General features: G+C 46.9%; 1 protein-coding gene across 5 annotated transcripts in view; it reads left to right on the top strand.

Annotated features, from left to right (window-relative positions):
* ccdc88ab (coiled-coil domain containing 88Ab) overlaps positions 1 to 27,811 on the top strand; it is a gene marked incomplete at its 3' end in the record, with an annotated part of 286,701 nt that overhangs the window by 136,409 nt on the left and 122,481 nt on the right. For all 5 annotated transcript variants that reach the window (XR_014620009.1, XM_084320114.1, XM_084320115.1 and 2 more), the window contains exons 4-5: positions 3,963 to 4,032; positions 20,135 to 20,193. Coding sequence is in view for 4 of the 5 variants with exons in the window: in XM_084320114.1 (XP_084176240.1) it covers positions 3,963 to 4,032; positions 20,135 to 20,193 (129 nt within the window). The remainder of the gene's footprint in view (positions 1 to 3,962; positions 4,033 to 20,134; positions 20,194 to 27,811) is intronic.

Genomic DNA, 27,811 nt, shown 5'->3' with positions numbered 1-27,811 from the left:
TCCTCATATAGCTATTGCTGGGCCAGACTTCTATAGCGCTAGACTTCTATAGAGCTAGACTTCTATAGAGCTAGGGATGTCCGATTTTTTTTTTTTTTACATTTCTATAGAAATGATGTCCGATATTATCGGCCTACCGATATTATCGGCATTCAAATGTGATATCGGTTGATATCGGTATCGTAAATTAAGAGTTGGACAATATCGGTATATCGGTATCGGTAAAAAAGCCAATATCGAGCATCCCTAAGCTAGACTCTATAGAGCTAGACTTATATAGAGCTAGACTTCTATAGAGCTAGACTTCTATAGCGCTAGACTTCTATAGCGCTAGACGTCTATACAGCTAGACTTCTATAGCGCTAGCCTTCTATAGAGCTAGACTTCTATAGCGCTAGCCTTCTATAGAGCTAGACTTCTATAGATCTAGACATCTATTTAGCTAGACTTCTATAGCGCTAGCCTTCTATAGAGCTAGATTTCTATAGCACTAGACTTCTATAGAGCTAGACTTCTATCGAGCTAGACTCTATAGAGCTAGACTTCTATAGAGCTAGACTTCTATAGCGCTAGACTTCTATAGAGCTAGACTTCTATAGAGCTAGACTTCTATAGCGCTAGACTTCTATAGATCTATACATCTATAGAGCTATACATCTATAGAGCTAAACTTCTATAGCGCTAGACTTCTATAGCGCTAGTCTTCTATAGCACTAGTCTTCTATAGCGCTAGACTTCTATAGCGCTAGACTTCTATAGCGCTAGACTTATATAGAGCTAGGTTTATATAGAGCTAGACGTCTATAGAGCTATACTTCTATAGAGCTACAATTGGAATTCAAAACCCTCCATAATAAAAAATTGCTCATCTATTTCATCACTCAAATCCAACCTTAAAAATCTTAATAATAAGATAGATTCTTAACACATTCACGGCCATTCGATATCCCCATCTAGCTATAGCTGGGCCAGCTTACCATTACACACTTTCACAGTGCGTCACGTTGTTTGTAGAGCTAAATCTATATTTTATATTATAGCTATGGATACAATATCATGGTCATCTGACAGTAAGAATCTCCCGTTCAAGATGCAAAACATAAATAATTTTTCCATCCATACGTTCCCGTTTTATACCGTGGTGAATATGAGTGTTATTTCCAAATGATCGGGGCTAATTCCTGGGAGGCTGTTTATAAGCCACGACGTGTATTATACCAAATCCATTGGCGTTTCGTCCCTACACACGCTACAATTAAATTTCTGATTAATTGATTGCCAATAACGGCATTTGTTATTACCACAACATACGCTGATTAGGGGGCAGGCTATGAAAACCTTGCACGATCAAGCTGAAATTTACGTCAAATTGTTAATTCTTACCTGTGGCCGGTGGGATTCCAAAAACAATATTCCAATTATTTGATCGCCATCTGGTAGATCGAATGTCCATTTGGTCGACGACATAACCCACAACAGCATAAAGAATCGGGTGTCCCAAAAACTAGGGTGAAGTCCTCAGGACTGTACACTGCGACGAGATAATAGCGAATTGCCCCTTTAATTGGCCGTTGCGATTGGTAAATATTATCTGGGGGCGGGCTTGCGAGTAGTGCTTTCAAGCCTTGCATTCGCATTTCACTCCTAAATTATCCAAGGTGTGTGATGACGCGATGGCGTCAATCACGCGAGCTGAGCAGTGAGCACTCAGCAGGTATGATCAGAGGGAACAATCGACTGAGCACTCACTCTGATAGACTGGCTGACTGTCTGATTCATTTAGCTATGAAGAAAAGTAAAGTTAGTATTGCTTCATATTTTTGACGCGTTCGACCTCCTATAGTGAGCCGAACTGAACTGAACTCAGACACACGGAGAGAGCTGCAGCGTCTGCTGCTCCTCCTCCCTCCCGCACCCGTGGCTGTTGTAAACACTAGTCTCTAGTGGGACACTGGGACCTCGGTGAGCCTGCCAGCCGGCTAGCTACTGATATCAACAAATGCTACAGCAAGTCTAGTAGTGCATGATAGCTTGCGTTAGCTCACTGTTCAAAACGAAACTTCCCATTAAACTAAATAGCTACAGATAGCTCCTGATATCAATGTCTTATAACACTGAGTCGATGCGTATTCGAGCTGAGGGCACGCTGAATATAGTCAATAGGGTCCAGCTGCAGCGCCGGAGAATCCTGGCCGTAGCTGGAGGCTACAGTATAGGGTCCAGCTGCAGCTCCGGAGAATCCTGGCCGTAGCTGGAGGCTACTTGAGTACACACAGACAGTGGAGCTGGTTGCATATAGCGAGCATTTTGACTTGTTGCGTGGTGGCGATGTCTCGCAGATAATACAACTACAAGTATGATTATATAATATATATATTTTATTAAAAAAACTTTTATATAAAATAATTTTTTTTTTTTTAAATCAAAAACAATCGATATAAATAATGGTAAAATTGTTATTTAAAAATGTGCCCCTAAAAATATGTTTTGCCCCTAAATTTCTCATTTAGGGGCAAGTGTGCCCCTAGTGAAAAAGCTTAGCGTACAGCCCTGGTCCTAGGTTCAGGTTAGTAGAAAAGAGCGCCCGGAGCGTTTTCAGTGTGGCACCCGGTCTGGAACAGGGGTTACTGCATTTTTTTTTTTTTTTTTTATCTTTTTCCCCCTCCATTTTCCTCCGATTTTCTCCCATCCCAATGTTAGTCGTATGCCAATTCCCAGTTCCTTCCTGGTCGCTGCGCACTTACCCCCCACAGTCAGATCATCTGGGAGAGTGGAGGCTACCACATGCTTCCTCCGACACACGTCCAGCCAATCACCGCTTCTTTTCACCTGGCAGCGCGGATTCTCATTGAGAGGGCGTAGCGTGTGGGAGGATCACACTATCCCCTTCAAGTCCTATCCGCGCTTAGCAGGCGCCCCGACCGAACTGTAGGAGTCGCTGTTTACAACGACCCGGACCCACCCCGCCAGCTTCTCCCACCCTCTAATACAGCCAATTGTATTAGTGTGGACGGCCAGCCAAGCTGGTGACAACCCCGGAGCTGTGAGCTGGATTCGAACAGGCGAATCCAGCTCACAGCTCCGGGGTTGGTGACGAACGCAATCTCCGCTCGGCCACCTAACCGCCCCTGGGTTACTGCATTCTTGATACAGCACTACTAGCAGGATCTGGCCGGTACTGCACCTTCGGAGTCCCGGTATGTCTTTTACGGGCAAAATACAGCTCCCAGATATTGAATAGGGTATTCAAATCGAATAAAAGTGACAACGAGTCAAAACATATACGTTGTTGGCCGTCAACCGCTGGCTCCCAATAACGTATGTATACGTGGTTGGCCGGGAAAGTGTTAATAATAAAATGAGATAAAAATACAATACATTTAGCATAGAATAGAATAAGATGACTAAAATAAAGATTACCATATACAGTTCTAAAAGTGTGCAGTGCAGATAAAATAAGATAAAAATACAATACATTTTGCATAGAATAAAATAAGATTACTAAAATAAAGATTACTATATACAGTTCTAAAAGTGTATCAGGATGTAGATATTATACTATATACATTTTTTATAACAAAGATGGCTATGTACAGTTCTAAAAAAGGTATGTGTGTAATGAGTAATGTACAAGTAATTTTAGCAGTGCAAAATGCAATGTGCATATGGTATGTATATGTACAGTATATATGTATATGGGTTCTAGACTTGCAAAGTATTAAAAGTGACTTGATTTGATTTATGATTGTTAATTAGTGCAATTACTTTTGGTCTCTTAAAAATGGTGAGGCACGTATAGAAATAGTTGTAATTCCTACATTGATTTGGATGTAAATACTCTCACATTAAAGCTGAAAGTCTGCACTTGAAATTAAAATTGTGTTGATGCCCTGACTGTATATCATTTGATATTGACCACTACATCCTGCTGACTGCTGTCCCTCTGTGTGTTGGTATAACAGGAGATTCTTCAGCAGCTGGTAATGATGCCTCTACCTGATGTACTGGTGTTGGGCCGGACTCCTCTATCTGGTGCGTATCCGTCTGTGTATCAGACAATATAACAATGTTTTTGGTTGATTGTGTCTCTACAGTGTGTTTATGGTGTGTTGACAGTGTGTTGACGGTGTGTTTATGGTGTGTTGACAGTGTGTTGACGGTGTGTTGATGGTGTGTTGACGGTGTGTTTACAGTGTCTCTACAGTGTAGTGTGTTTACAGTGTCTACAGTGTGTTTACGGTGTGTTGAACGTTTACTGTATTTGCTGTTTGACTTCATTTTGAATTATTCTTGATAATGTAAGCTCCTCCAGCAGCACCACTGAATGATATAAAAGCATCCACCTACATCAGCGAAGACAGCTCATTGGTCCAGTAGGTTCTGGACAGAGTTAGAGAAGACAGCTCATTGGTCCAGTTTCCAGTAGGTTCTGGACAGAGTTAGAGAAGACAGCTCATTGGTCCAGCAGCTTCTGGACAGAATGAGAGAAGACGGCTCATTGGTCCAGCAGGTTCTGGACAGAGTGAGAGAATACTGTTCATTGGTCCAGCAGGTTCTGGACAGAGTGAGAGAAGACAGCTCATTGCCCATCCCAACCATGGTTTGCAGATCTGAGAGCAAGTACGAGATCCCTTGGGTTCTGCAAACATCACAGAGCACTGCCTTGACCATTGTGACCTATGGAGCCCCATACATTGCTATTTGATCCACCACAGGTTCTCAGTCTGATCGAGGGCCCTATTTCCCGTACCGTAAGTAGATCAAAAGGCCCATTATACAGATTCAATTAACCCGATGTTTGAATCCAGGATTTCCCCGTTCCTCGAACGCTGATTCAGTCTCGTTAATTCGAACCAGACTTGATACTCCGGATAATTGCGCGCGGCCGCCTCACCTGAAAAGACAGCAGGTGTCGATCGCAGAAATCCTGATTTTCTAACAGCATTGATTGATTGATTGATTTATTGAAAACTTTATTAACAGATTGCATAATGGGTACAATACAGTACGGCTCAATAGCCTCGCCGACAGGTTAAATGCATAATCTATAGGCTAATTTTAAATCCCTCATTACCCCAATCAATCAGATTATATTTCTTTAAATGTGCCTGCTGGCAGTAGGCCTAATGGAATGAATAATCGAATGAGTTAAACTCTTTCAGAATAAGTAGATAAAAACGAGCCCAAAGAGTATCTAATTGATATGAATTAATAGATACTTATGAGGATATCTGTACTGTGTGCTTAGGTATCATGTACTATATAAATACATGGTTCCCAAAGTTTTCAAGGCGCGACCCCCGAAATAATGTGTCAGAGAGGGAGTTGGAGGCTATACAGTTTCACTATTAACACTTTGGATGCCAGCGACGCGTTTTGTCGTTAGTTCATGCCGCCAGTTGAGTGCCGGCAACGCTATATAGCGTTTGTTTGTCGTATTTTTTTTATTGGCAATTTGAATTCATATTTCATCAATCGAGCCTCACGCTAGTGTTGCAGAGTCTCTCTGAGCTCAATTGGGAAGATACCGCCCCCTATCGTCTCTCCCTGTGTAACTGCACCCCATTAGTTTAGACTGATGAAGGGGGGGGGGGGGGGTAGTTTCCTCATGTTACTTTTCCGTCAAGCCAACTGAAGAGACCAAGTGATCGCCGGCCCTCAGAACAGCGTGGATTATGTATTTCCAGCACCCAACGCTGAATCAATAAATGCGATCGATATTTGGAATGGCGATCAGGAATTGGAATAATCTTTTTGGATAACATCTGATCTGAGGTAAGGAATCTATTTTACCAGTCTTAGGATAATCAGAGCTGTTTTCACCTATATATCAACTTGTCCCATATGTGTGTGTGGCTGTGAGTGTGTGCTCGCTGATCAGGAAATAAGATAATAGATTTTTCAGCCCGTTTCCCTAGCGTGCATAAGTACACATACTATCGATAATCTAGCGTTTATTTGAAAACTATTCATAAATAGGCAGACAAATTACAACGTTTTTGTGTATGCCAGAATATTCCAGTAAATGCTGTTTATCACGGAATCTATATATTTTCCTGAAAAACAAGGGCTTTTCAAAATGCTATAAAATGGAAATGAACCCATTTATTAAAAAATATATATCCGTTTCGACAATGTTGACTGCAAACAAGTCATTGATAAGCGACGGGCAGATTAGACACATAGCCATAATTTAAGACAGAGATTATGCGTTCACAACACTATCATTGAAGTGGGTGCTGGCATTTAACCACGTTTTACCATGTTCACCAGTGGTAATCAAAGTGTTAATAATTTTTTTATCTGTTTCGGACATCATCCATTCCATGCATGCATTGAATTGATTAACCTTTGGTTTATACCAGTGACACCAGTCATGTTAATCACCTTCTTGTTCATCATCAGATAACAGTGGCTGAACAGATAAATGCATTTTCTCAAGTTCATTCATCTAAATGTCAAAGGCTTGCAATTGCTCATTCACTCAAGTCACGTCCACGTCATCAAATCCGTCAAACAGCGCATCTCCTCCTCAGACATTTTAATCCCAGTTACAATATCACAATAACATGAGCGACAATGATACAATTCAACAATCCACATATTCAGATTAGTCCTAATTCACATCCACAATCCACGGTTCAAACTTTTTGATCTGTTGCCATAGTGATTTAGACAATTGCGCGTTGGGGAACCGACAGGTCTAGCTTAAGTCAAGTTATCCTGAAAATTATCCGGCTAACTCAGTTAGCCAGGTACGAGGAACAGGGCCCGGGGATCAGCCCGTCCGCTCCCACACGTTGTTTACTGTGATGTGATTTAACTCTTTCAAAAAACCTTCATTGGGATGCCCCTACTATTAAATATGTGCAGTGTCTAAACTTTGGCTGGTAATGAATGAAGGAATGAAGTGTCTAGACTTTGTTTGGTAATGAATGAATGAATGAATGAATTAACGAAGTGTCTAAACTTTCTCTGGTAATGAATGAAGGAATGAAGTGTCTAAACTTTGTCTGGTAAAGAATGAAGGAATGAAGTGTAAACTTTGTCAACACACATATAAACATATAAACAAACATATAACAATGAAAATTCTCAAGCAGATATTCTGGTAATAACATACGAAGACTCTTGAATGTGATGGCATTTTCCCAGAAGGGGCAGTATGAAGCAATGGTCTTAGGGTTGGATGCCGGAAAGAGTATTGTATTCAGATCTGAAGTCCTCTGTGCGTGTGAATGGCAGCATTTCAATGTTTTGGCTGCTCAACTTAGACCCTTGCACACCTGGATCACAGATGATTTGGCATCAAGATGGTAACAAATCTAAAAAGATGTATCTACACAGAAACAATTTACTGCCCTATTATTCTCTGGGCATAAGATAAGGTGGGGGGGCTCTATAGGTGTATGGTCCAGATTTAGGCAATTAGATAAGATTCTAGATTGATATTAACCTTTGTTACAAAGCTTGTATACTGTGTGAGTCCTAATGCCTGGCTAATCTAATATAGAGCTAGACTTCTATAGCGCTAGACTTCTATAGAGCTAGACTTCTATAGTGCTAGACTTCTATAGAGCTAGACTTCTATAGCGCTAGACTTCTATAGCGCTAGACTTCTATAGTGCTAGACTTCTATAGCGCTAGCCTTCTATAGAACTAGACTTCTATAGTTCTATCCTTCTATAGCGCTAGCCCTCTATAGAGCTAGACTTCTATAGAGCTAGACTTCTATAGTTCTAGCCTTCTTTTTTTTTAAACTTTATTTTTTAGCGTTTATCGCTTTTCTGGTCAAGCATGACCGACAGATACAGGGTGCAACGGGATATAGATCAGGGGAAGACATTCTGGCAAATGACGGCGGGTCCGGGAATCGAACTCGGAGTCCACCAGATCCGTGACGCAGCACGGTTTTCCCCGACGCAGAAATAGCGCTGAGATATGCGGTGAGCTACTGGAGCTCCCCTAGTTCTAGCCTTCTATAGAGCTAGACTCCTATAGCGCTAGACTTCTATAGAGCTAGACTTCTATAGAGCTAGACTTCATAGAGCTAGCCTTCTATAGAGCTAGACTATATAGAGCTAGATTTCTATAGAGCTAGACTTCTATAGAGCTAGACTTCATAGAGCTAGACTTCATAGAGCTAGACTTATATAGCGCTAGACTTCTATAGCGCTAGACTTCTATAGAGCTAGACTTATATAGCGCTAGACTTCTATAGCACTAGACTTCTATAGAGCTAGTCTTCTATAGAGCTAGACGTCTATAGAGCTAGACGTCTATAGAGCTAGACGTCTATAGAGCTAGACTTCTATAGCGCTAGCCGTCTATAGAGCTAGCCTTCTATAGCGCTAGCCTTCTATAGCGCTAGACGTCTATAGAGCTAGCCTTCTATATAGCTAGCCTTCTATAGAGCTAGACTTCTATAGAGCTTGACTTCTATAGAGCTAGACTGCTATAGAGCTAGACGTCTATAGGGAGGTGTAGTGGTTACGTCATTGCCGTTTTTCGTGTGTTCCACCCTCTGTCCCCATTGCCCATTTCTAAATCGCCTCATTTAAAACAAATAAAGCATTAACATTGTCATGGTGTACCTTTCTGTGCTTATTCATCCACAATCTATAGGTCAACATGAAAATATTCGCAATTAATCATAAAAATTATAATAATGTTAGTGATAGAAGGGAACTTATTTTGTGCAAAAATGGAAAGCTTTTCAATTTCCATGCGGCAGAATTGTTACAATAGCCGATAATCCATTTTCCCAATGATTAATCCCTATAGGGGTGGAACAACCAGTGACGTCAGACTACACCTCCCTATAGAGCTAGACTTCTATATTGCTAGACTTCTATAGAGCTAGACATCTATAGCGCTAGACTTCTATAGCGCTAGACTTCTATACAGCTAGGCGTCTATAGAGCTAGACGTCTATAGAGCTAGACTTCTCTAGCGCTAGACTTCTATAACGCTAGTCTTCTATAGTGCTAGTATTCCATAGTGCTAGACTTCTATAGCGCTAGACTTATATAGAGCTAGACGTCTATAGAGCTAGACTTATATAGCTCTATAGAGCTAGACGTCTATAGAGCTAGACTTCTCTAGCGCTAGACTTATATAGAGCTAGACGTCTATAAAGCTAGACTTATATAGCTCTATAGAGCTAGACTTCTCTAGCGCTAGACTTCTATAACGCTAGTCTTCTATAGTGCTAGTATTCCATAGTGCTAGACTTCTATAGCGCTAGACTTATATAGCGCTAGATGTCTATAGAGCTAGACGTCTATAGAGCTAGACTTATATAGCGCTAGCCTTCTATAGAGCTAGACTTCTATAGAGCTAGACATCTATAGAGCTATACTTCTATAGCGCTAGCCTTCTATAGAGCTAGACTTCTATAGAGCTAGACGTCTATAGAGCTAGCCTTCTATATAGCTAGACTTCTATAGAGCTAGACTCTATAGAGCTAGACTTCTAAGACTTCTATAGAGCTAGACTTCTAAGACTTCTATAGAGCTAGACTTCTATAGAGCTAGACTTCTATAGAGCTAGACTTATATAGAGCTAGACTTCTATAGAGCTAGACGTCTATAGGGAGGTGTAGTGGTTACGTCATTGCCGTTTTTCGTGTTCCACCCTCTGTCCCCATTGCCCATTTCTAAATCGCCTCGTTTAAAACAAATAAAGCATTAACATTGGCATGGTGTACCTTTTTGTGCTTATTCATCCACAATCTATAGCTCAACATGAAAATATTCGCAATTAATCATAAAAATAATAATAATGTTAGTGATAGAAGGGAACTTATTTTGTGCAAAAATGGAAAGCTTTTCAATTTCCATGCGGCAGAATTGTTACAATAGCTGTAACTGAGGGTTTACAATACCCTGACTGTATTAAAGATTGTGATATATTAAACCACTACTAGTTATGTACTTTAATTACTGGCCATACAGTACATGAATATATATGATGAACACCCACACAAGAATACGGCATTGACACATAAAGTTCTATTGGAGGGTTATTTATTATGATTAAGCAACGTTAGGTTACAGATTGAGAATTAGGCTTGCGCTTGTATGGCGAAGAACATACGTAAAGTCAGTCAAGAGCATAAGTCAATGAGAATAGTAGGAATACTAGGATGGGTCTAAGCTGACGCCACCTGTGGTATAGCAATTATATGGGCCACACCGGTGCCAGCTGGAGACACTGGGGGGTTCCCTCCGGGGTGTAAGGCCGGTAGGGGTAGAGGAATGGTCGGGTACACAGTCTGGGTCAACGAGGAATAACGAGGCTCCAGATACAGGAGCCGGTGCATGTACTCCCTTGATCAGCAGACAAAGCAATAGTTGTAATCCAATATGCTCGATAGCATTGACGACAGCTAGCCAGCCCCTTCCAAGAGGCGGGCCCGAGTGGTGATCCTCACGAGGTTAAATCCCAAACGACAGTGGAATCAACGGTGCTCTTCTCCAGTGGTCACGGTCCCAAAGCAATATAATCCAACCAGAAATGGTTCTGCAATCGCCGGTGTAGATTCTCCTGTGTACATATCCAACGGTTCTCGCCTAGGACTCCTCGGGTGTGGGCACGGATTTAGGCCGCACAGCCTGGATAAGTGCACCAGCTAAATACACGACGAACCGATGGTAATGCTGGTCACTGAAGAACTGTAGCCGCACGATACACTATAAATGATCGACTATTACTTCACATTAGATTAAGTCGAACTCAAAGTTACTGCGTTAAACTCTGACACTTTAACATTCTATTCGCACGCGGTTCTCAATGCTCTATTTAGATGCAAGGTTGCTCACTTCACTGCACGTTGACTCGTGGTGAAGGCATTAAGGTTTTGGTAAGACTACTCCTGTTTACACCTGCGCCGTATTTATACGTAAGGTGAATATCTAGTGCCAACCTCAGTTCTTGTCTCGTATTACTACGCAGACTCTGGGCATGTACCGACATGCCCGGAGTTGCCTTTGAACTTGCCGTTGGGGGCTTGGTCGTTGGCGCCTGGGGTCGCTGTCCAATAGGAGAGCGAATATTACTCTGGTTTGTACGCAGGTAAAGGGATATTCTGTGTATATATACAAACAATATACAAGGTATATCAAAACAATAAATATATATATTCAGTTTAATCTGACCCTTTGCAACAGCCGCCTCCTAATTAGTCTGCACCTAATTAGTTAAAGCGAAGACAGATTAATAGTCCTGTCAACTACTCAATGTCTGTTGTGGGGAGTAGGGCAATCTACAAAGTCAGTGGGTCATGATCGTCATCAAGGGAGTCAGGGAGCCTTGGCAACTCTATCAGCCTCGCCACGGGTCGGGTGTAGGTCCGTCCCTGGACAATAACTTCTGCCGCTCTGACCTTTCCGTCGGCACCAGTGATCACTTTGCTTACGCGGCCGGCCGGCCACGCAGCTCGGGGTAGTGACTGGTCTATGATCATAACGACTGTCCACTTTTAAGTTGTCCCTGTCCTTGACCCGCTTCTGCCGGGCTGGAAGGGATGGTAGGGAGCTTAGGAGGAAGCGGGCCTGAGACTGGTTGATCTGTGCTTGGCTGTGTCTCCACATCCTCCGTCTGTTCCTCTTGTTTGGTCTGTACCCCGTCTGAGGAGGGGCCGGTTCCGGCCGCCCCATCAAGAAGTCGTTTGGGGTGCTGGGTTCGAGGTCAGCTACGTCTCTTGGAGCGCAGCTGAGGGGGGTGGAGTTCGGAACTCCCTCTTCTTGGGCCCACGGTTCTCTCACATGCCTCTCGTCTAATGTCAATAGCCTCTCAACGGGCTGTACGAGAGAGTGGCCTGTGTCGCTCACCTTTGTGTGCAGGCAGCGTGTAAACGTGGGTTGACTGTCAAGTCCGTAGAGGGGGCCCTGTAGCGTCCACCCCAGTCAGGTCTGAACCGCGACTGGGCATCCTTTAGGTCCGATGTGGGCCGCCTCAATTGGGAGAATGAGGTCCGCGTGGTCGGAGCCTATGAGCAGGGTCGGTGTGGCGCCGTCGATGAGCGGTATAGGTAGTTGACGTAGGTGCACGTACTTCGCCATCAGCTGTGGGATGGGGTAGGTGTACTGTGACAGGCCTATGTCGTGGCTGGTGAAGACGTTAGTGATGCTATACTGCTTCTCGGGCTGCTCGACCGCTGCTATCGTGAAGGAGACATTTTCACCCTTTATGGTCTTCCGGTCTCTTCTAATGGTACGGATTGTCATTGTTCCTTTGGCACCCTGCAGGCCCAACTGGGCTGCGGCGGAAGCGAGGAGGAGAGTCTTTTCAGACCCATCGTCTAGGACGGCGTAAGTGTCCAGGACCTTGTCCTCGTAGCTCAGGAGCACTCTGACCACTTTGATGAGCACTCGGGGGGTCCCGCTATGCTGGTCTATGTGGAGCACTCCTGTTGGTGGGTTGCCTTGGATCTTCTGTAGTGGTGCCGACTCGCGGTAGTCCGAGTAGCACCGTGACTCCCAGTGTCTGCTGTAGCAGTCAGGACACCAGGGGGCGGTCCTGTGGATCTTCTGTAGTGGTGCCACCGCCTCGGCCTGATACATCACCGTGACGGGCCTACTTGGTTGTCCTGGCGGACGCTTGTTGCTGTCGTGCAGGACCTCGAGGTGGGCGCCGTCGCACTTGCTGCATCTCTTCTTTAGGCGGCACTCAGCTGCCATATGGCTGCGCGCGGAAGCAGCGGCGGTTGGCTTTGATCCACTGACTCACCTCGTCAGCGGTCAGCTTCTTGAAAGTGTCACATTGAGACAGCCAATGTTCCTCTTCACAGTACTGGCATACAATCTTCCACTCCCCCTTGGTCGGGGGGGTGCTGTGGTTCTTGTGCTGCGGCACTGACTCGGCCTGGTGCATAACGGTCACGGACCGGCGGTTGTCATTGAACCTCCGCGGTCCATCTCTAGGGCTAGAGTCACTCCACACGAATGTGTCCAGTCTTAGACTGCTGACCTCCCTGGCGAGGAAATCAGCTAGGTCTAGGAGGGATGCTTCTGGGCCGTTGGGGTCGCGGTGGTCTCTCTGCCGCCGAAAACGCTCTTGGCGGGCTGGAGGGAGCTTCTCCAGTATTCGCTCCACATTAGAGTTTGCATATAGTTCATGTCTCCCCTTCTCCTTTTGGGACCCCAGCATCCCCACGAGGGATTGTACCTTGATAGAGAGGTCATCCAGTGCTCTATTGTCTTTGGCTGGGGGGAGGCGGTCGATATCTCTTATTTCTTGTATCACGTAGTCCCATATGCGTCCATAACGCTGGTCGAGGGCCACTAGAGCCGCGGAGTATGGGGTGCTTGAGTTGGAATATGCCAGCGCTATGGTATGCGCTCTGGGCACCTTGAGATGCTTGAGGAGGATGGCATATTTGTACGACTCGTCGGGGACGTCGGACATCATAGTCTCCAAGCACATCCGTAATTCCGTGTACTGTGCTTTGTCCTCGCGCGTAAAGTCTGGGAACGTCGGTGTGCCAAGGTACGATGCCATGGATGGCTGGCACATTGGTAAGCGTAGGGGAAGAGGCCTCCTGGGCGAGTCTCCCCGTACGTGTTGTCGTGGGTTGGTACTCGTTGGGTACCAGAGGCCGGGTACCCAGGTGCTGTTCCTCGGTGCTGACTGTACGTCAAACTCACCCGTGAGTTGGGTCGGGGGTTTGTAGTGCAGTGACTCGGGGCTGACGTCGGGGCTGTACTGGGCCCTCCTGGTCCAGAGTACGTTGCTGCTGGTGGGCTTGACTTTCCTCCTCTTCCTCTTCCTCTTCTAGGTCCTGGAGTCTTCTAGTCAGTCTCTCGGCCACGTAGGCCGGTTCTTCCCGGTGGCTGGGTCTCGTATGGACCGGTCGGGGAGGGGGGTCGGAGACGTAGACGGGATCCTCCTGTTGGCCGGGTCCCGGGTCGCTTCGTCGTGTAGGGGAAGGTTCCCTAGACCCTTGTCGTGATGATCTAGCTCCGTGCGGAGAGAGGGGGTGTCGCCCTGGCAATCAATTGTTCTATCATCTGCGCCTGCAGCCGGTCGCGCTCTGCTTCGCGCTGGGCATGGGCGGCGTCGCGCTCTGCTTCGCGCTGGGCATTGGCGGCGTCGCGCTGTGCATTAGCGGCGTCGCGCTGTGCTTCGCGCTGGGCATTGGCGGCGTCGCGCTGTGCATTGGCGGCGTCGCGCTGTGCATTGGCGCGGTCTCTTTCAATGTTCTCTTCCGTCTGAAGGCGTCTCGTTCGGTTGCAGAGTGTTCGCGTTCACTAAGGGCTTGCGCTTGGAGTTGCGCGTGAAGGCGCTCTCGTTCCGCTGCAGATTGTTCGCGCTCGCTTGCTTGTTGCGCCTGGAGGCGCTCTCGTTGTTCGCGCTCGCCCGTCTGTTGAGCCTGAAGGCGCTCTCTTTCCATGGCAGAGTGTTCGCGCTCACTAAGGGCTTGCGCTTGGAGTTGCGCATGGAGGCGCTCTCTTTCCATGGCGGAGTGTTCGCGCTCACTAAGCGTCTTTGCTTGAAGTCGATCGCGTTCGGTGGAGGCTGTCAGGGTGGCGATGAAGGCTTGCGCCAGTATCTGGTCCGCCTCGCTGGGAGATGACACTGACGGAGGTGATCGGCTTCTGACAGTGCTCGTTGGAGATCTGTTCTCCTGGCGCACCCCGAGGTCCATCTCCTGGGCGCGCTTCTCTTCTGGTCGTGTGTCGGGTTCTGTCCCTGGAGCGCTTTCTTTATCCTGGAGCTCTCCGGGGACTATCCCGGTGACGTTGTCTGGAGGTATAGTCATGTCATGTCCCACCTGGTCCCCCCCGTGAGCTTGGTCAGTTTCGTTAGAACCCACTGGGGTCTCCACTGGCAGGGTCGCCTGGTCGATGACTATCCGCTTTATCCGTATTTAACGTCTGTTTAGATAAGCTAGGTAGTAGAACGACAGCGTATTCCTCCAGATAGGGAGGTGGCTGACGTTTGCGCTGCGGGCGTTCTAGCTTGGGAGAGCCGCTTGGGGAGTGTTCACCGCTGGCCGTGGTTAATATTAATATTATATTAAATATTACACTGATACCATCCGGCTCGAAGGACCAATTGTAACTGAGGGGTTACAATATCCTGACTGTATTAAAGATTGTGATATATTAAACCACTACTAGTTATGTACTTTAATTACTGGCCATACAGTACATGAATATATATGATGAACACCCACACAAGAATACGGCATTGACACATAAAGTTCTATTGGAGGGTTATTTATTATGATTAAGCAATGTTAGGTTACAGATTGAGAATTAGGCTTGCGCTTGTATGGCGAAGAACATACGTAAAGTCAGTCAAGAGCATAAGTCAATGAGAATAGTAGGAATACTAGGATGGGTCTAAGCTGACGCCACCTGTGGTATAGCAATTATATGGGCCACACCGGTACCAGCTGGAGACACTGGGGGGTTCCCTCCGGGGTGTAAGGCCGGTAGGGGTAGAGGAATGGTCGGGTACAAAGTCTGGGTCAACGAATAATAACGAGGCTCCAGATACAGGAGCCGGTGCATGTACTCCCTTGATCAGCAGACAAAGCAATAGTTGTAATCCAATATGCTCGATAGCATTGACGACAGCTAGCCAGCCCCTTCCAAGAGGCGGGCCCGAGTGGTGATCCTCACGAGGTTAAATCCCAAACGACAGTGGAATCAACGGTGCTCTTCTCCAGTGGTCACGGTCCCAAAGCAATATAATCCAACCAGAAATGGTTCTGCAATCGCCGGTGTAGATTCTCCTGTGTACATATCCAACGGTTCTCGCCTAGGACTCCTCGGGTGTGGGCACGGATTTAGGCCGCACAGCCTGGATAAGTCCACCAGCTAAATACACGACGAACCGATGGTAATGCTAGTCACTGAAGAACTGTAGCCGCACGATACACTATAAATGATCGACTATTACTTCACATTAGATTAAGTCGAACTCAACGTTACTGCGTTAAACTCTGACACTTTAACATTCTATTCGCACGCGGTTCTCAATGCTCTATTTAGATGCAAGGTTGCTCACTTCACTGCACGTTGACTCGTGGTGAAGGCATTAAGGTTTTGGTAAGACTACTGTTGTTTACACCTGCGCCGTATTTATACGTAAGGTGAATATCTAGTGCCAACCTCAGTTCTTGTCTCGTATTACTACGCAGACTCTGGGCATGTACCGACATGCCCGGAGTTGCCTTTGAACTTGCCGTTGGGGGCTTGGTCGTTGGCGCCTGGGGTCGCTGTCCAATAGGAGAGCGAATATTACTCTGGTTTGTACGCAGGTAAAGGGATATTCCGTGTATATATACAAACAATATACAAGGTATATCAAAACAATAAATATATATATTCAGTTTAATCTGACCCTTTGCAACAATAGCCGATAATCAATTTTCCCAATGATAAATCCATATACGGGTGGAATAACCAGTGACGTCAGACCACACCTCCCTATAGAGCTAGACTTCTATATTGCTAGACTTCTATAGAGCTAGACGTCTATAGAGCTAGACTTCTCTAGCGCTAGACTTCTATAGCGCTAGTCTTCTATAGTGCTAGACTTCTATAGGACTAGACTTATATAGAGCTAGACGTCTATAGAGCTAGACTTATATAGAGCTAGACGTCTATAGAGCTAGACGTATAGAGATAGACTTGTATAGAGCTAGACATCTATATAGCTAGACGTCTATAGAGCTAGACTTCTATAGAGCTACATTTCTATAGAGCTAGACTTGTATAGCAGTATGGCTGCCAGATGAAATCCATAGTCCATGTGGCTTTTATTACAATGTTGTTAGGAGGCACAAAAGCAATGCACTGGTGTGTTTATGTGTGTGTGTGTGTGTGGGGGGGGGGGTTCTGGGTAAGGGAGGAGAGCATTTACAATGGCACACTGTGGGAACACAACAGCAGTACCCCCAGGCTCTGGGTTAAACTAGCCACACACACACACTAGACACACTTGCATGCATTGCACATGCAGAAAATGCGTGCGGGGCTACTCTCATACACATCACACGCACCACGCACACACGCACACACACACACACACACACACACACACTGTACACACACACACACACACACGTTCAGTCTGTGTGATTTTTCAGCAGCAAACCTCGTCTCTCTGCTGCTTTGTTTAGTCACTCTGATATTTAACACAGTCTCCTTATGGCCTCACTTAGACCTAAACTATTCTGGAGCCAGTTGAATTGGAGTCTGTTTTATACCACTGGAGTATGATGTGTGCACCCCTGTCCTGACCGGATATCTGACCTCCTACAACTCTGTTGCTATATAATTTGACTGAAATTGAAGCATTCAGATACTTCAATTGCCGGCCCGTTGCAGCTGAAAATGGTCCAACACAACGCTTCTCTTAGCCTGCTTAATTTTGTCGTCGCTCGTGTTTTTTCCCCTCTTATTTACCAGACACAGAGGTGGTTGCCTCCTCATCATAGTTATATTCATTGAAACATGCTTTGAAAATACACCAATCTACTGACGGCTACAATGTAATAAGAGACAACATTGTAACATATCATTGTTTGATAGTAGATTGAGTAAATTGAATGTGTTCAAGTAAATCCTTAATGATCAATCAAATCGATTTTCGATTAATTGTTAACATCCCTAGTATCTATATATTGCCCAGCCCTACACTCAGGTTTATCCATCCAACACAATGAGGCCGACGGCACAATGACATACAACCAACATCCCTCCACACTGGCCCCTGTAAATGTCCTAACCCAACCCCCTCCAATGTACAGTAAATGACCAAGTATGGTTTTGTCAATATTCCAATGTACAGTTTTGCTTGTACAGTGTCCCCCACCCACCCACCCCTCCTACCCAACCCCCCCCTGAACAATACCCGACTCCTCATGAACAATGTATTTTTGCAGGAAAACAGGGTTAGTCACTGTCCTTATGACTTAACTATTTCCTGGTGGGAGGAGCGAGGGAAGGGAGAGGGGGACTGGTGGAGGATGAGAAGAGAGGGAGGGTTACAGCCTGCAAGACAGGCCAATGACGGGAGGGATGGAACAAAGGAAGGAAGGATGGGTGTACGGCTTGTTGCAGAGAACAGTCGGATGGACAGTGTGTAGAAAGGAAGGAAGAGAGTAGTGGTAAGAGTCAAGGAGGCAAGGAAGTGAGGATAGTGTGTGTAACATTTTAAATGACAGGAGTGTAGAGGAAAGGAAAATATATAATCGTGTAGGAGAAAAGCCAGCCTCAGCATTTTGGGAGATCAGAGCCAGCCTCAGTAGAGCATGCTGGGAGATCAGAGCCAGCCTCAGTAGAGCATTCTGGGAGATCAGAGCCGGCCTCAGTAGAGCATGCTGGGAGATCAGAGCCAGCCTCAGTAGAGCATGCTGGGAGATCCGAGCCAGCCTCAGTAGAGCATGCTGGGAGATCAGAGCCGGCCTCAGTAGAGCATGCTGGGAGATCAGAGCCGGCCTCAGTAGAGCATGCTGGGAGATCAGAGCCGGCCTCAGTAGAACATGCTGGGAGATCAGAGCCGGCCTCAGTAGAGCATGCTGGGAGATCAGAGCCGGCCTCAGTAGAGCATGCTGGGAGATCAGAGCCGGCCTCAGTAGAGCATGCTGGGAGATCAGAGCCAGCCTCAGTAGAGCATGCTGGGAGATCAGAGCCAGCCTCAGTAGAGCATGCTGGGAGATCAGAGCCAGCCTCAGTAGAGCATGCTGGGAGATTAGAGTCTGTAACGGCCTGTATCACTCAGGACTTGCTCTCATACTTGTTCTGTTTATTTAGGAGGCTGGCATAAAAACACACCTCATCAAGGATGTGCTCTTTTCAATAATGTTAACAAAATACCAATATAAAATATGTTTACGAGGCGGCTGGGTGGCGCAGCGGTCTAAGCGCTTGTCACCAACGCGTGATACACCGGTATCGAATCCGGCTGTCAGCGTTGCCTCCGGCTTGGGCCAGCAGTCATACTGACTCAATTGAGTCAGCGGGAGGGGAGTCGATGGGTGGTAATCTGGTCGTTGTAAACAGCGACCCCTACAGGTCGGTCAGGGCACCTGCACAGCAAGGACAGGAGATGTCGAGGGTAGTGTGAGCCTCCCACACGTTACACCTCGCCAATGAGAGTCCGCGCTGGAAGGTGAAAATAAGTGGATGGCTGATTCCGCATGTATCGGAGGGGACATGCGATAGATTCTTCAACCCTCCCTACGACCGACCAGTGGGGGGCACATGCAAGCAACGATCAAGACAGGGGAGGGGGGAATTGGCATGACTAAAATTGGGATGGGAGAAAAACAGAAAAAGGACAAAAAGTGGATAAAAAGAAAATGTTTACGATACAATAGTCTTATAATGTTTTTGCATAACTAATATAAATCAATCATGTGAACGTATAGTCTTACTTTAATATGATATCTAATTGTCTAAAGCAGCTGAGCAGTCATTGTGCACTAAATCATTGCTGTTGCGCAAAAAGAAAACTCATTCTACTTTTCTATTATTGACCAAGTCATTCTACCTTTCTATTATTGACCAAGTCATTCTACTTTTCTATTATTCACCAAGTCATTCTACCTTTATATTATTGACCAACTCATTCTACCTTTATATTATTGACCACATCATTCTACTCATTCTATGATTTGGGTCAATTCTATATTTAAAAAAATAAGCTAAAAAACTTACCTCTTCACCTTAGCCTTTTAATACACTCTGCTGCTTGTAGTCATTGCATCCAGGCTGTGATAGTTGTACTGTAGATGATAACTATTGCATTATTGTACTCTTGTCTATTCTATTTTACTATTTTATCATGTGTTGTATTTTTTATGTGTTGTCCTTGTGAGACAACGGGTCGAAACTCCCGGACAGAAGAGTAATAATAATACATTTAATTTCATACCTCACATTTTACCCAATACGTTGTAAATAACTGACAATTTAATCTTACCTTTTTTATATTTTATTTGATGTTACTACTACTACTATCTATTGTTACCATTCTTGTTTCATTGATGTTTCTTAATTGTGCACTGTTGAGTCTGAGCTTGAAGCACAAGAATTTCATTACCTGCAAATATGCTCCTGTATTGTTGTGTAACTTGAGCTTGATGGTCAGTACTGCGTTTGCTTCTCTACAGAACAAGGTCTGGAGGAGCTGAGGAAGCTCTTGCTGTTGTTGCTGGGATGTGCTGTCCAGGTACTTCACAACATGTATATATATATATATATATATATATATATATATATATATATATTTTTTTTTTTTTACTTTTATTGTTTTTCACAAAAGCAAACAAAGACATAACAAAAACACATTCCAGGGCTGCATTATTAGTGTCACATTACAAAAGTATACATTTCACAATGATGAATGGTCAATTCTCTAACTTTCCCAATAATTATGGTGAATATTTTAAAGATTATACATCATCGTAATTAACGGAAAAAGGTCCCACTTTTCCCAGTACTTAAAAAATGTGTCTTTCTGTAGTCTGAGAATAAAAGTAAGTATTTCTGTTGTGAAGGGCCAGATTAAACCGAATATATATATTTATTTATATATATATATTTAATTGTATTTGTATATTCTCTAATATTCCCTGATATCCCTTGTATATTCAAATCAAATCAAATCAAATCAAATTTATTTATAGGGCCCGACAACACACGTTAATGTCCCCATGGGCCGTACAGGTCTTCTTTAAACAAGTCAAGAAGACAACATAACAATAAGTCAAGAACAGAACAAGAACACCATAGGGTCCAAACATTTTTTAGATGAATGCAAATAAATGAAAGAATGCAAGCACTCCCAGACATACCCCACGCGAAGGTAAGGAAAAACTCACTAAAACCTAACAATAGGGAAAAAAGCTCCACAGGCAATGTGGAGGAGAGAAACCTTAGAAGGGCCGTTCAAGGGGGGATCTCCCTTCTTAGATGTCGGTGATAGTAGTGTTGCAGACGGACAGTTGGTAAGCATGCACTCATGTGTGTGGTGAAACACAGATGAGTGCATGCAATAGCAACTGTACATTTTGAAAAATTAAAGATAGAGCTAATAGCGATAGCAACTGAACATTTTGAAAGATTAAAGATAGAGTTGATAGCGGATCTATTTGAGGCACAGGGGCGGCGCAAGAGGGTCACGTCCTCCCCGTCTTAGTCACGGGACATTCAACACTCCGGTCATTGCTCAGGGACAGCCGGAGACAGGGGGAAGGGGGGTGGCGCAGAGAGGGTCGCGAACTCCCCGACATCATCGCGGGACATCCGGCACTCCGGTCACCACTACGAGACCTCCGAAGACAGGGGGGCACGCAGAGGGGGTCGCAATCTCCCGGCCTTCGTCACGGGACGTCCAACACTCCGGTCAACACTCCAGGACAGCAAGTCATAGGAAGACAGGGAGACGGGACAGGCGTTAGACAGCTCATGAGATTGTAGTAGGCGGACATAGCAATAGATACAAGTGGTAGGCATATATGTGAATGGAGTAGATATATGAAGTAAGCGTATTATGTGAATAGAATAGAAGTACTTAACCCAGCAATGAAACCGCGTTGACTGTTAATCTGTTAACAGTCTGTTAATCAGTTGACAGGACCACGGACAGACGGCGGTGAATAACTGATCCAATGCCTCGGAGGTGCATGTAGAGCAGTCACTACAAGCTTGGCCAAGACCCCGAGGCATCCATCACCTTGGTCAGCGCCAGGAGACGGGTACTCAGAGAGAAGGGGGAGGGAGGGGGGGGGGGGGGGGGGGGGGGGGGGAAGAGTTAGAGAGTTCCCATGTTTGTGGTGCTGCAAAGGAGCAGACATGTAGTACCCTGTAGTGCCATGTAGTACCCCGTAGTGCCATGTAGTACCCTATAGTACCCCATAGTGCCATGTAGTACCCCGTAGTATCCTGTAGTACCCTGTAGTGCCATGTAGTACCCTGTGGTGCCATGTAGAGCTATGTAAGCCATGTAGTACCCTGTAATGCCATGCAGTACCAAGTAGTACTCTGTGGTACCATGTAGTACCCTGTACCCTAACTAAACTACACAGATTAATCTAAAGGTCAGTCCCCGACCAGGTGAGATCAAGGTAGGTTGAAGGAGAGAGAGAAAAGATGAGTCTTAAGCAGGGATTTAAAAGCTTCGACAGAGCAGGCGCCCCTGATGACGGCAGGTAATTTGTTCCACAGGTAGGGAGCGCGGTAGACAAAGGCTCTGTGGCCGGCGGATTTCTTTTTAACCCTAGGGGTCGATAGAAGCCCCGCATTTTGTGAGCGCAGAGCACGAGCGGGCGAGTATCGGGAGATGAGATCAGATAGATAGAGCGGTGCAAGCCCATTTAAAATTTTGTAGGTGAGGAGTAGCACTTTAAAGTCAGAGCGGGCTTGGATAGGAAGCCAATGTAGGGCGGACAAAACTGGTGTGATGTGATCAAATTTTCTAGTATATTCCTTGTACAATATGCATTGAATATCCATTCTAGCCTACTGAACATCCCATAATAGTCTCCATTCTACTATTGGTCGAGACCTTGGTGCCAGGCTGCCATACCCCCCAGACCCAGTTCAAACGTACCGCTCAACATGTACGAACAAGTCCTAGTTCCGCGTAGGAATCTGGCTACCGCACCACTAACGGTACTATTTGTTCATAGTGCGTATATATACTGCGCTACTAAAGTAGGACTTCCTTTTTAGTCCAGTTTCTTACCCTCCAATAGAGTGACAGACGTAAAGCCTCCCCGCGACGCCACGTGTGGGAGTAAGGCCAAGTTCGGCCTACCATCGGTATTGAGACATCGTGTATATTAATATTTGAATAGTCATATTTGGCACTATATCGTCGAGTTGGACGTAGTCTATTAAGCTAATAATAGTCTGTTAATATATAGTGCTTCGTGCGGTGAGAATACTATCGTAGTCAGCACCCCATCGTTTCGGGCAGAGAACTGGCTGCTTATCCAGGGTGGCCGACCCCATGTGAGGCTGCACCCGAGGAGCCCCAGAGCCGACGAGCGAGTGGACCTGCATACCGGATTATTCTACCGACGACAGCCCGCCTTCCCAGGCACGGATTATGCTTTGTATACAGTGATTATTCTATGGATAAAGACCAACACTGCCGTGTGTTGGAAACCCCCCCCCCCGGAGAGGACGACAGGTGAGGAGACGCTCTACACGACGAGGTCGCTTCACGTCTCTCCATCGTGGACCGAAGGAAGCCGGCCCACAGAGAGTCCAACTGCTTTCATCTGTGGATCGAGGATCGCTGAGGCACCGAGCCGCACAACCGTGGGTTCTCCCAGGATACCCTCGGCCAGACGGATACAGCCAGACTCTACCCCCCCCCCCCTTCTCCAGTTGTCTTACAAGCGACCGGAATTCCCCCCTAGTGTATCCAGTTCTATAATCATTAAAGTATCATTGCTATTATTCCTTAACTATTCCAGGTCGTATATGTACCACCTGCGCCTTCAGAGATTGGACATTCTCTATTGATATACCGACGAATACTCTTGCCATAAAAGTGCATACTAATTCCCATTCATAAATGTGATTGATTTGATTAAGTGCTTGCTCTACACACCATCGCTGTGTAGAAATAAAGACCTATTTCTAATTCGTACATTTGTGTTGGATCCGTTTCATCTACGTGACAGTGTTCATCATAATATATTTATGCCGAGTACTGGGTGGCCGAATATTAAGTACAAAGGTAGTGGTAGTAAGTATCATATCTAGTAATACAGTCAGGGAATTGTACCCCTCAGTTACAATTGGTCCTTCGAGCCGGAGGGTAATTAGTGTAATATTAATATAGTGTTATTAATATTGAAATGGCCTATGATGAACACTCCACGAAACGATCCTCCTAACCAACGCCCGCAGCGCGAACGACGGCTCCCTCAGTACTTAGAGGCTTACGCTGTCAGTCAACAACCTAGTCTTCTACTAACAGTAAACGCGGTAAAACTAGAAAGTAAAAGTATGTCTAACCCCAACGCCCAGACTACCCCGACCATAGAGGCCCCTACGGGTTCTAATGTAACTGACCAAGTTCACGGTGGGGACCAGTGGGAACCAGACATGACTTCACACCCCGCCAGTACTGAAGAAGTAGTCCCCGATGAGTCCCGGGAGGAATACAACGCTACCGAGAGAGAACTCGGCACGGAAGAAGACGGGGAGAGCACCGTGGAGATAGAGCTCCAAGGCTCCGCAAGGAGTACCCCGAAGGAAGGCTCTCCTATACAACCGCCTTCTCCCAGCGAGGCAGAGAGGACCCTACAGCAGGCCTTCCTCATCAGCCTGAACGCCGCTGCTGAACGCGACCGACTGCAGATCCAGCAGCGGAGCGAAGAAGAGCATATACGTCTAGAACTAAGACGCATTCAGAGGGAAGAGAATGTGGCCCGAGACCGAGCAGACAGCCAGCGAGCAGCTGCTGGTGCTCTACGGGACGCAGAGCGCGACAGACAGCAAGCGCAACTAATAGAACAGCTGATCAGACGGACAACACCCTCTCCCTCCGCCAGAGGCTCCAGGAACTCGTCTAGACACACCTCCAGGGCGGCATCCCCTAGCCGAGTAAACAACCCTGAACTTGACCAACAGACGAGGTCTATACCCCCCACAGACCACCTCCCCCCACCGGTCCAAGCGAGACCTAGCAACCGGGAAGGAGCAGCATATCCTGTGGAGAGGCTAAACCAGAGACTACAAGCACTGGATGACCTAACTGAAGACGAAGAGGAAGAGGAGGAGAACCACACCCGACGACAGCACAGTACTCTACCGGACCAGGAGGTCCGGTACAGCCCAGGCTATACTCCCGCGGAGCTGCGCTACAGACCCCCGACTCTATACCCGGGTGAGCACGACGCACGACCCGCACCGAGGAACAGCACCTGGACAAGCGGGCCATGGTACACTGCCGGTACCAGCCCATACCAAGGAGCGGGAGGAGACTCGCCTAGGAGGCCTCTCCCCCAACGCTCGCCGATGTATCCACAGTCAGCGTCATACATTGGCACGCCTATGGTACCCGACTTCACCCAAGAGAACCGGGCCCAGTATACAGAACTCCGCATGTGTCTGGAGACCATGTTGGTGGATGTATTGGATGAACGCCATAAATATGCCATCCTACTGAAGCACTTAAAGGTACCCCGCGCACATAATATAGCGCTCGCCTACGCGACTTCCACCACCCCATACACAGCAGCGCTGGTAGCATTGGACCAGAGGTATGGGCGCATATGGGATTACGTGATCCAGGAGATCCGACACATCGACCGCTTACCCCCAGCAATAGACAATCGAGCACTGGACGACCTGTCCATCAGAGTGCAGTCCCTGGTAGGGATGTTGGGAGCGCAGAGAGAGAAGGGGAGGCATGAACTTTACGCCAACTCAAATGTGGAAAGGATCTTGGAGAAGCTGCCGCCCGCTCGACAGGAGCGTTTTAGGCGGCAGAGAGACCACCGAGACCCGAATGGCCCCGAACCGAACCTCCTCGATCTAGCAGACTTCCTGGCGAGAGAAGTCAGCAGCCTACGGCTAGATACATTCGGACGGAGCACCCCTGGCTCCAGAGAAGGAACCAGACGACTAAATGATGGAAGAAGATCGGTGACTGTGATGCACCAATCGGAGTCAGTACCGAGCAGCAGGAGCCACAGTACCCCCTCCAGAACGGAGAAGTGGAAGATAGTGTGCCCCTACTGTGAGAAAGAACACTGGCTAGCGCAATGTGACTCCTTCCCCAAGCTGAACGCGGAGGAAGCAAGTCAATGGATAAAGTCCAACAAGCGCTGTTTTCGCTGTGCGCGCTCACACATGGCAGCCGAATGCCGCTTAAAGAAAAGGTGCACCAAGTGCGATGGAGCCCATCTGGACATACTTCATGACAGTAACAGACGGCGCCCTTCACCCGCACCATCCAGCAGCAAAGCGAGCGTCATGTACATCGATCCCGCCAGCAGCAGTGGAGCCTGAGTACTCCTAAAAGTAGTGCGTGTGACACTAAGCTACCAGAATAAAGTCCTGGACACTTACGCCGTCCTCGATGACGGGTCAGAGAAGACCCTTCTGCTCGCCTCCGCTGCGGCCCAGCTAGGGCTGCGGGGAAGCGAAACCCAAATGACAATTCGGACAATAAGACGAGATTTGAAGACGATAAAGGGCGAGAATGTCTCATTCTCTATCGCAGCAAGCGGCCAGCCTGAGCGACGGTACCAGATTACAGACGCTTTCACCAGCCAAGAAATAGGACTGTCGCGGTACACATACCCCGTCGCCAAGCTGATGGAGAAATATGCACATCTGCGCAAGTTACCGATCCCGCTCATAGACAATGCTATGCCGACCCTGTTGATAGGCTCCGACCATGCAGACCTCATTGTCCCGATAGACCGGGTTCATACCGGACCCCGAGGCTGTCCTGCAGCAGTCGAGACCCGTTTGGGATGGACTCTCCAAGGCCCGCTCGCCAAATCTCTCAACCGAAGTACAGCCACTAGATGTCTCCACTCCCGAGTCACAGAGGGAGAAACCGCACTCCTGCAACACGTAGAGCGGTTATGGACCTTGGAACAAATGCCCTTTAAGAACGGAAAGAAAGACATTCGCTCTAAAGATGACATTTACGCCATTCACCTCCTCGAGACAGGGACCAAGAGAGTCCCGGTCAACGGCGTGTTGAGATACGCCACGCCACTCCTGCGGCGAGAAGGAATGCCTACTTTCCACGCCAAGACAGACGCCACAGAACGGTACCTGCTGAACACGGAGCGGCGCTTAGCCAAGAACCCCGCCCAAGAGAGTGTATACCGCGCTGAGATTGAGAAGCTCATCACAGCGGGACACGTCACAAAGATGGACATTAAAGAGGCTGACCAGACCACTGAATCGTGGTACGTGCCTCACCACAAGGTCCATCACAACGGTAAAGACCGCATAGTATTTAACTGCAGCTACCAGATCGGATCCCAAAATCTGAATAAAGAGTTACTGCCCGGTCCCACACTCGGCCCCTCCCTACTCGGCGTTCTACTCCGCTTCCGCCAGGAAAAGGTGGCCATCAGCGGGGACATTAAAGGAATGTTCCTGCAGGTGAGATTAATAGAGGAGGACAAGCCCCTGTTACGGTTCCTATGGAGAGAGAAGCCAGGAGATGAGCACCCAGCCATCTACCAATGGGAAGTCCTCCCCTTCGGAACGACGTGCAGCCCCTGCTGTGCTACATTTGCACTACAGAAACATGTAGCAGAGGACCCAGCAGCGGACGAAGAGGTCCGACACAGCGTAAAGAACAGCTTCTACGTAGACAACTGTCTACAAAGCCTTTCAACCCAGGAAGAAGCCGAGGCTCTCCTGATTAAACTCCGCGCCTCATTGATCAAAGGCGGCTTTGATCTCAGGCAGTGGGCCAGCAGCGATCCGCAAGTACTGCGCAGCCTCTCCTCCGAGGACAAGGCAGCCAGCAGCGAGACCTGGATGGCTACAATCCCGGGAGAAGCCCAGGAGATGACCCTGGGATTGGTGTGGCGATTCAAAACAGATTCGCTTCACTACAGACACAAGCCCCTGACTACGGAGCAGGGAAGGCCGGCGGCGGCGCCGACCACCAGACGGAGTGTGTACACAACACTCGCCCGACAATATGACCCGCTAGGATGTATTCTACCGTACACCACCAGGGCAAAAATGATTGTACGAGCATTGTGGGACAAGGACCAGGGCTGGGACGACCCCATTCCCGCACACCTTGCATCCACCTGGAGAGAGTGGGAGATGGAGCTCCACTCACT

This window comes from Notolepis coatsorum (genome assembly GCF_963971535.1).
Source record: "Notolepis coatsorum genome assembly, chromosome: 8".
Taxonomy (NCBI): domain Eukaryota; kingdom Metazoa; phylum Chordata; class Actinopteri; order Aulopiformes; family Paralepididae; genus Notolepis; species Notolepis coatsorum.
The sequence above is the reverse complement of the archived record's forward strand: the minus strand, read 5'-3'. Positions and strand labels throughout refer to the sequence as shown.